This window comes from Lutzomyia longipalpis, chromosome 2 (assembly GCF_024334085.1).
Source record: "Lutzomyia longipalpis isolate SR_M1_2022 chromosome 2, ASM2433408v1".
In the NCBI taxonomy this organism is placed as follows: Eukaryota; Metazoa; Arthropoda; class Insecta; order Diptera; family Psychodidae; genus Lutzomyia; species Lutzomyia longipalpis.
The window spans coordinates 502401-512375 of record NC_074708.1 but is presented as its reverse complement, the minus strand read 5'-3'; the positions used below and the strand labels follow the sequence as shown (position 1 = coordinate 512375).

The 9975-nt window shown below is 36.7% G+C and overlaps 3 protein-coding genes across 3 annotated transcripts in view; 2 read left to right on the top strand and 1 right to left on the bottom strand.

Moving 5' to 3' along the window:
* LOC129788401 (N-acetylgalactosaminyltransferase 7) overlaps positions 1–9975 on the top strand; it is a 783634-nt gene that overhangs the window by 548818 nt on the left and 224841 nt on the right. The gene's annotated exons all lie outside the window — the stretch shown is intronic.
* On the top strand, positions 216–7781 carry LOC129788389 (nuclear hormone receptor FTZ-F1 beta). The gene is made up of 7 exons (XM_055824392.1): positions 216–659; positions 1861–3227; positions 4146–4615; positions 4672–4821; positions 4906–5008; positions 5085–5239; positions 6754–7781. The coding sequence occupies exons 2-7, from the start codon at positions 1964–1966 to the stop codon at positions 6835–6837; spliced, it is 2226 nt and encodes a 741-aa protein (XP_055680367.1). The 5' UTR covers positions 216–659; positions 1861–1963; the 3' UTR covers positions 6838–7781.
* LOC129788440 (uncharacterized) lies at positions 8760–9896 on the bottom strand. Its single transcript, XM_055824525.1, has one exon. The coding sequence runs from the start codon at positions 9792–9794 to the stop codon at positions 8877–8879; it is 918 nt and encodes a 305-aa protein (XP_055680500.1). The 5' UTR covers positions 9795–9896; the 3' UTR covers positions 8760–8876.

Genomic DNA, 9975 nt, shown 5'->3' with positions numbered 1-9975 from the left:
TTCGTTAAAGTTCAAATTTTATTATTTGGACCAGACGTTATATGGCGCTGTTTAGTTGGTTGAGGAGAAAATGAGATGGATGCCAGAGTGAGAGAAGAGTATTTTTCTCATGCCATCTCGTTCTCGCATACAAAAAGTAAACAAAACACAGGGTGATTGTAAAGTATACTGTCAGTTTGTGGGTTTAACGTCAACAGGTAGACGTCATATTGACGTTTACTGCTCGGGCTCATGTCATGTATATGTATATATATATATAGTACCTCTCTCTTGCGCTTACAAGTGACATGGACATTTTTCACGTGAAAAAGGCATTTTCCGAGTGCGTAAACACACAATGGACACAAAGTGCATGTGCAAGTGCATCTCGTGCATGGCATTGTGGTAGTGTTTGATGTGCAGATGCGGTGTACGTGCGTGAAAAGAGTGAAAAATTGGTTGTGACATCGAACGCCTCGAGTGTGTGCTGAGATAATCATAAGGAATTGCATGAGTCAGAGGTTGATGGATGGATTTTCTTTTACCTCCTTCATACCTGTTCCTAATAAAATTGTCGTGTCAATAAACTCGCGGAGCCCCCTCGGAGTGTGAAAGACGTCGTCGTTGCTGGTGTGTAAAAGAAGAAGTGGATAAAAAAAGCGCATTACACCGTCGCAATGGTGAGAGAATTATTTTTCCCTTTGAAAGTTTCGCATCTTCGATAAATATGTTGAGAAGAGTTTTGTGGTGGACCCCAAAACGTCGCGAGGTGGACTTTTTTTTCTCTCTTTATAATCTCGCGCATTTTACTTTGTTGGCAAAAGGCATAAAAGGTGTGCCAAACTCGTTCTCTCACCTCCAATCGCGCGAGACTCACGAAACCACCTCAATTCACTCGCAAGTCGCCTAGTTTGCGCATTTTTTTTGTAACTTCTTTCAACAGTGCAGGCCTCAAGTTGCACAATATTTCTGGGCAATTCTTCTTTCTTCTTTTTTTTCGAAAGTATAATTTATTTTTTGCACCTTCGCGCGGGTGCCGCAACAACAGAATTTATTTTGCCTTCGCGGCTTCTTTGTAGGAACAAAATTCTCCTTCCGTCCACACGGTTACCACCGGACATTGTCCCCGTTGTTTGGTACACACGATGCCAAAGATGTGTGCGCGTGATGGTCAAGAAGTCCCCCCGCGAAGGTACCGCGAGAGCCACGTAAGATGGAGTTGATGCATAACGGTAAAAATGCGTCACAGTCGCGAGTGCAGAAACCTCATCAATCGCATTTACCACCACAATTTCTGTAGGTGCAAATAGTGTAGGAAGGCAGAGACAAATTGGGCAGGAAGGATAAATTGAAATTAAGGAAGGAATAGAAAAAATCCTCCAGTTTATTTTCATTTTTTTCTGCTTCCTACTTTTTTTTGTGTTTACAAACGATCCATTGTGTGAGTGCAAACGAGATGGAGTGCTGTTGCAACCCATATATACCTCTCATTCTATGCTTTCGACACCCTCAGCGCCATCTATTTCGACAAGTGATCGACATGTGTGAGCGAGAGCCAACCCTATACGGTGTGAGGGAGATAAATGTATTTTGCAAGGTCGTTGCGTGTGATATGTGAAGGTCGTTGTGGAAGTAAGAGGGGTGCAAAGTTTCCGCCATCCCTCTTGCTCACACTGTCTATTTTTTTTTTAAACAATTTTCGCGCTTTTTTCACAGATTTTTCGCGGAAGAAAATGTTTTTTATTGCAATGAAAATGAAGAGCTTGCACAAAAAAAAAATAACAGTGGGCCATGGGTAGAAAACTTCTCAATTTTCCGGAAAACTCCCGGAAAGAATTTTCAGAAACTTTCATTTAATAAAAAAAAATCTTTTCTTTTCAGGAAAAAAGATGAAAATTGAAGAGAAAAATGTACAGAAGAGGAAAATTGGAAGAAAGTAAAATAAATTAAATACAAGAAAAAGCAAGGAAAATTGCACAGTGCAATGGCGAGTGCAGGTGAAAGTGCTCCTGCAAGAAGTTCCAACATAAGTGTGACCAGCATAAATTGCGATCAGGATCAATCGAATGCAATAATTGAGACATCTGGGGGCAATGGGGCACGTGCCACGACCCCCAATCACTTCTACGGCAGCAGTGGGAGCATCCGAATTTCTGTGCCCAAAATGGAGGAATCCGATGAATCGGAGAGTGAGCTGCTGACCATTGAGGAGAGTGCAAAGGTCAATATGCGAAATAAGAGCGATGGGAGCAATGCTAAGACTGCCCCGAGGCCAATGTCGTGGGAGGGTGAGCTGTCGGAGCACGAGGATGTGATGGAGGTGGATAATGTGGGCAGTAGCAATGGGGATGTAGCAAAGTTGCCACCGGCATTCCCAGATGGTGGGAAAACATTCATTGATTCCGTCGTGAAGGTGGAAGAAGGGAATGAGTTGCTGCTGGAACCGAAGAAGGAACATTTTGTGACCGATGAGGCCCTTTCGCTCACGGCAAAAGATGCGCATCATGATGCCTCAGGAGCACCACCAGGAAGCACTGGGGATAGCAATGGGAAGGCACTGCTGGTGCAGAATGATGTGGTGAATTTGAAGGTGGAATCAAATGTGCCCGAATACAATTCATCCGTGCAAGCACCACTCCTCGTGCGCTCCAAGACAACCCTTTTGCCCGCCAATCCGAGCCCTGATTCAGCAATCCATTCCGTCTACACACACAGCTCCCCAAGTCAGTCCCCCCTCACATCGCGACACAACATCTACACGCCATCACTTAGCCGCAACAACAGCGATGCCTCACACAGTAGTTGCTATTCGTACAGCTCTGAATTCAGCCCCACGCATTCCCCGATTCAGGGGAGGCACAGTATGTATGGAGCCCTCAATGGGTCCCCATTGCACCATACAGTCCTCTACAGACCCACAGCGTACCCCGTTGATGCTGACTCACCCGCTGCAAGGGCGTGCTATGATGATTCCAATGCCCTAGAGGGGGAAGCCCTACCCTCAGCTGGCATATCCCGACAGCAGCTCATCAATAGCCCCTGCCCTATTTGTGGGGATAAAATTTCCGGCTTCCACTATGGGATCTTTTCGTGTGAATCATGCAAGGGCTTCTTCAAGCGAACCGTCCAAAATAGGAAGAACTACGTGTGTGTACGTGGATCAGCGTGCCCCGTCACGATAGCAACAAGGAAGAAATGTCCGGCGTGCAGATTTGAGAAATGCCTTCAACGAGGAATGAAGCTCGAAGGTAAAATTTTTTTTCTTTTCTTTTCCCACAAATTTTTTCATCATTTTGTGGAATTTTATCGCAAAAAAACTCAAGAGATTCCATAAAAAATATCACGTTGAAGATTGCCAAAATATAGAAATACTTTGCTGATAAAATGCAAACCTTGATGGTTTTTTTCTTATCGCAAAATATGTATGAAGCTTCAATGTCAGCAACTTTAAGTTTGTACACTGTTCTTCCCGGAACAATTGGATGTGCTTCCCGGAAAGTGCCATAAGTGCTTGGAAGTTGTGCCGGATGACTGTCTATTGCATCAGGAAGTTTCTAAGGAATCTTAGGAACGTCCTTTTCAACACCCTGCTGATCCTTGATTTCATTTAGGGGTCAAAATCTGTCCATTTGTAAAGTCCTCTTTGCAATTGTATGAAGCATTTTTATTGTTAGCTCTTTCTCCCTTCACTCTTTTTGTTTTCTTGTAGCAAATCCTTTCTTTATTTAACTTTTAAATCTGTGAATATTTTTATCATCCTTTTTCCCCGACAAATTCTATTTAATATTGTTTTCTCTAATTCACTTTGGCGTCTCTTCAAATTGATTTTCTCTTGTTTTTTTTTACAAAATACGCCTACTAAGATTTACTAAAAGGCCTAAACCTTACAATTTCCCGAAATGGGCTATTCGGGCTATTCCATCTTTAACATTTATAAAATCAGTTTTTGACCCAAAGATGACATCAAGGATCAGCCAGGTGTTGAAAAGAAGGCTCCTAAGGTTCCGTAGAAACTGCTTGAAACAATGAAAAGGATGGCTGCAGAATTTTCAGCCACTTACCTTGCTTTCCGGAAAGCAAGTCTAATCGTTCCGGGAAGAAAAGTTTATTACAAAAAAAAAAACGTACAAACTTCAATTTGCTTTCAATGCCCTTGATTTTTGCAGCAATTCGCGAAGATAGAACACGTGGTGGTAGGTCAACGTATCAGTGCTCATTTACACTTCCGGGTTCAATGCTCTCACCCTCTGTGATGTCCTCCGATTCACCTGGGGGTTGCCATCAGAACTATCGCATGACTGTGCCACCGGTGAAGATGGAGGCTGGCGATGGGGTGTCCGGTGGTGGCTCAAAGCCACGCATTCCGTCACTCTTGCAGGAAATTATGGATGTGGAACATCTGTGGCAGTACAATGAGACGGAATTGCTGCGTCTGAATCAACCACCACCTCCACAGCCAACGGGTAGCATCCCAAATGGGACACCAGCGGCAAATCCACTTCTTGCCAGTGCTGGATTGTCGCACAGTGACACCTCAAATCCCGACTTAATCGCAAATCTGTGCAATATTGCCGATCATAGGCTCTACAAAATTGTCAAATGGTGCAAAAGCTTGCCTCTCTTCAAGAATATCACGGTGAGTTTGAGAAAATTAAAATACAAAAATAAATTAATTTGAGAATCTTTCACCAGATTGACGATCAAATTTGTTTACTGATCAATTCGTGGTGTGAATTGCTTCTCTTCTCCTGTTGCTTCCGTTCCATTTCAACTCCCGGTGAGATTCGAATATCCCAAGGAAAATCCATAACTCTCGCCCAATCACGATCAAGTGGACTCCAGGTGAGATTTTTATCTTAAAAAAAAATTAAAAGATTCTTTAGTCCAAAGACTTGAAAATTTATGTTTTTATTTTCTTTTCTTTAGGCATGTGTGGAGAGAATGCTCAATTTGACTGATCACCTCAGGCGCCTTCGTGTTGATCGCTATGAATATGTTGCAATGAAAGTGATTGTCTTATTGCAATCAGGTAAAAAAATTTCCATCTTTTTTGTGATTTTTTTTTATTTTTGGGTAAGAAGTAAAACCAAAATTCTTCTTAACAGATACATCGGAGCTAAAGGAGCCAGAAAAAGTGCGTACGAGTCAAGAGAAGGCCCTTCAGGCACTTCAAGCCTACACCTTGGCTCACTACCCTGAATCACCTGCTAAATTTGGGGAGTTACTCTTGCGAATTCCTGAATTGCAACGAACTTGCCAGGTAAGAATAAGGATTCTTTTACATCTTCAAAAAGTTTCTGTTTTATAGAGAAATTGAAAAGAATTTTAATTGAAAAAGAAACAATTTTATAATTTTTTGGAAGGCGTAATAAAGCATATTAACGCGTTAAAGAGCGGTGTTAGGGTTACCACCTCACATTACATTCTGACCCGGAGATTTTACCAACCCCCCTTTTTTCTTTTAAATGGCCGAATTATTTTTATTTTCAAAATTTTTATTTGGCTTTTTTTTATTTATTTAATTGTTTTTTAATTTAAAATAAATTAAGTCGTTTTTTTGTAAAAGTTTTTTAGCATAAGGGATCGGTTTGAGTTTTTTTAAGCCAGGCTTTAGTTTTATAAGCTGAACTTAATTTTTTTAATGGAGGTCTAAATTTTATTAGTCTAAATCTTAAAATTTTTAAAGGTTAATGTTAAGTTCTTTTAAACTAGACCTAGAGGAACGTGGCCCAATTCCGACCTCCTAAGGTCCGCGCAGTTCAGCCCTGATCTAACCTTGAAATCTTAAAATGCTGATTATTAGGGATCGCAATTCAGTGGACTGTATTTTTATTTCATTCAAATTGATCTACGGTGTGGGTGGGTGTGGCGAGGATGGTAAAATCTATGGCGAGCGCGCTAGATTATAAAATTGCAAATAATTGGCAAATAATGTCGTTGTTGTGTGGGAATCTATAATAAATAAATTAATCTAATTAAATCCTTTCTAAATATTCTACAACTTATTTTTACCTATTGTGTATTAGTTGGCCGCTTTATGTTCCCTTCATGCCTATCGTTTCCTCGTGTAGAAAATCATATTATAATTCATTTTAATTAACTTTTCATTCTTCATACATTGTATATCTTTCAACTTTTACCTTTTGTTCAAACAGCTTTTTTAAATCAATCAATATTTTTACCATCCCTTTTCGCCGACAAATTCATATAAAAGTATTTAAATTATTAGTGCCTATTCTTCATTTTGTGACATAAATATACGCAGATTACTTACTATTTTACATGATTTTATCAAATTCACATTGGCGTCACTTCTAATTCATTTTTCTTTCTTGTACAACATAACATACGCCTACTGTGATTAACTATAAAAACTAAACCTTTCAATTCCCCGAAAGGGACTATTAGGGCTATTCAATCATTAACACTGATCTTAAAAAAAAACTTAATTCTAGTCTACAACAGAGGTCTTGTTTAAAAATCTTAGGACTGACTTTTTTTACTTAAATTTAGTTTGAAAAAACTGTAGTCTGTTTGAAGAAATTTCTTCTGTTTTAGGAAAACTTAGATCTATAACTTAAGACAATTAAGTTATAAAGTGTAACACATACGTTTAATATTTTTATCAAAACTAAAACTGAAATACTTTTTTACACGATCAAAATTATCAATTCTATTGGGGCTTAACAACTTAAACTAAATTTACAAAATAATTACTTTTTCTTTTTTTTTAATTTTTATCTAATTTATTTGATTGATTTTCCTTCACTAAAGGTTGGCAAAGAAATGCTGACGATCAAGTCAAAGGAAGGCGATGAATTTGATCTACTTATGGAGCTCCTCCGGGGCGAGCATTGACATTGTGTCATGTTTTGCGTTGAATTTTCTCCTGTACTATCAAATAGTACAATAAGCTGCAAACTTGCGTTGAAGAGGTTGCCAGAGCTTTGCAATTCCTGACATTTTTTAAAAATGTTTAATGAAGAAAATTATAAGAAAAAAAAAATGCAATCATTTCAGAGAGAGAAAAAATGGTATAAAAAGAGATGAAAAAACTGTGCTAATAATGTTCTTAAGGAATTTACGTAAGATTCATTTTATTTTATATAGTAATTTGTAAGTCTTAATGCGATGAAATTTTCTAAAGGAAATTACTTATTAGTTAGAGTAAAAGCAGTAGCATAAAAAAAATGTAAAATAAGAAGAAAAAAATTACGATTTATTGCTGCAAAAAAGTATATATATTTTTAGATCAGAAATAAGCAAGAAAGAGAAAAAAAAATACGTGAAAAGAAATCCTTTTTGCTTCGTAATTATTAGAGAGAGAACAAGGAAGTCAAAAGTATTTTTATATGGATATTTTTTTAGTGATTTAACGGAGAAATTAGATGGAGAAGTACATTAAAAAAAAAAATAGGATATCTTTTTTACAGTAAGAACAAAACCAGTGACGTAAAAAATGTGCCTTTATTGTGAGAACGAGAGAGAGAGAGAGAGAGAGAGAGAGAAGTGAGAACCTTTGTATGTATAGAATTTTCTTTTTTAGCATCACAGAGATTTTTCTCGCTAAATTTGATGTTAAGATTGTTTGTATTTTATTTATGAGAATTTGATGATTTTTAGCATAAAACTGAATGCAAAAAAAAATTGAATAGAGTTTATGAAAAAGAATGTCGTCATTGGAAATGTTTAATTTTAAGTTTACTTTTTTTTTAATTTTACTGTGAGAGTCTTTTTTTTAGTTTTCCAAGTTTAATCAAAAGAATTGCGTAAAAGAATAAAATGAAATTTTTCTTTTGTCATACTTTTTTTGTCCAAGATTTTCGCAGAATTTTGTTAAATTAAATTAAATGAAAATTTTAAAAATATTGTGCGATAAGATTGGAGCAAAAATATTCAAAATTTTCCAATTTTTTTTTTATTTTGAAAACATACAGATTGTGACATCTGAAAATCAAATCTTGAGCTGCATTTTTTCCCATTTTATGGGAACACATCTGTGATCTATAAAATAATGAAGAAAAAATATTAATATTAAAAAAGAAACATGTAAAATAATAAATTTTCACACTTAACGATTAAGCACATTTTTTTACATGTTTAGAGTAATTTTTTTTTACATGTTAAGTGAAGGAGAATTTATATTAAAAAAATATTAATTAATTCTTATAATTTTGTGCTTCAATATCTTGCAATTTATTTAAAAAATAAATGGTTAAGGTCTGTGCAAAAGGAGAAATTTTTGGGGATGAAAAAATAAAAACAGAAAACATTTTTAATGAATTTTGGCAAATAAATTACGCCAAATGGGACCACAAAGTGCTCGAAGAAAATTTCATCCCCAAATGCTCCTTCATGGAAATTTTAATATGTAATTAATTTAAATAGAATTTAAAATATAAGAAAGGCTGCTAAAAAAAATGAGAAATCATGAAATATTTCTATTTGATTTACAATTTCTATATTATATATTTTTAATTAATCACATTTTTTTTTCAATTGCTATTTTACTTGATTTAGTTTTAAAGCAGAATTTATCTTTCTTTATTATTGCAATGCGATAAAATTTATTTGGATGTATTTTTGGCGCCGAGAAGTTAAAATTTTTTTTTTATTTTAGTTAAAAAGAGAATCCTTGAAGCCAAGTTGTGAAAGACTAAAAAAAAATAGAGAATAAAAAAAATTTAGAGAAAACAAATGAGAGCCTTCCGTACTCATGAAATCACTTAGAAAGCTCAGTATTAGAGTGATAGTAAGAAGGAGAGGAAAAAAATGAGCAATTCTTTTACATTAATTTTATTATTATTATAAAGAAAAAAAAATAACAATAAATCGCATTGATACAAGGAAACAAAACTTAAAAAAAGAAAAATTAAATAATAGAGAAATAAATTGAATTAAATAAATCCTTCATTTGTCAATTGCACGGACTCTGTGGCTTTTGCATCAATGTAGGATGACCGCAGGACGCTTAGTTTCCTTTCAATGCCAGTATCTGTCCTTGCTACTTCAATCCGGATGCGTGTGAAGGGAAAATCAGGGAATTTTTCATCAATTTTCAACCCTATATTGAATGATGCCCCCTGAATCCGGGAGTCATTGGCATTGGTTAGGAGGAGATTTGTAAGGAAAACGGTGAATTTGCATTTCTTTGCCAGCAGATGCATGAGTTTGTAGCATTCTTCGAGCTTTCTGTAATTCTCCCTCTGCACCTCTCTGTTGTCATCCAGGCTCAAGATGTGAAAATGAGCAATTGAGTCCACAACGAGGAAGCCAAATTGCTTCAAAGCACATTTCTGGTCAATGATGAATTCCAGGACTTTCTTTAGCGAATCCACATCCCTAATCCTCTGGAAACGGATTAGTTTGAGGATTGTCGAAGGGGAATCTTCCTCTTGGACATTTGTCAGCATATTCAGCAAATCTCGCGGAACAAGGCCCCCATCTAGGTCTACATAGAAGCTCCCTATGCCCCGTTGTGCCAATCGCAGACAAATTGTCTGGCACAATTTACTCTTTCCCGCCTCTGTTTGTCCACAAATCTCATAGACATGCCCCACACGGAGTCCACCACCCAGGAAGGTATCCAAGTGAGTAATTCCCACCTCCCTGTACACATGGGGCTCCAAATCAACGAACAAACTCAGGTCATCCTTAATGCGAATAATTTCATCCTCCGAAAGATTTGTAATGAAGCGAAGATCGTTAATGTTTGCGTCCAGAAAATTCCTTTTTGTAAATACATTTATGTATGGCAGCTTATCCATTGCTCTCCATGTGAGGAGGGGGTGACGAATATCATTCTTAAACTGCATACTAAACAGCTTTGAGGCTCAATTAACGTTTAATTTTAGAGAAAATAAAGAAACAAACATTGAGGACATGAAAAATAAACAACAAAAACACCAATAAAAAATCTAACGAGTTTATCTACGGAACATCACACGACATTTGGTGGGATATTTTTGTTATCGGAAGGTTTTTTTTCAACTTTCT

Coding starts and splice junctions, on each gene's coding strand:
- LOC129788389 (XM_055824392.1), top strand. CDS start 1,964: ATGGCGAGTGCAGGTGAAAGTGCTCCTGCAAGAAGTTCCAACATAAGT. Junction 3,228..4,145: donor ACGAGGAATGAAGCTCGAAG/GTAAAATTTTTT, acceptor TGATTTTTGCAG/CAATTCGCGAAGATAGAACA. Junction 5,240..6,753: donor AATTGCAACGAACTTGCCAG/GTAAGAATAAGG, acceptor CCTTCACTAAAG/GTTGGCAAAGAAATGCTGAC.
- LOC129788440 (XM_055824525.1), bottom strand. CDS start 9,794: ATGCAGTTTAAGAATGATATTCGTCACCCCCTCCTCACATGGAGAGCA.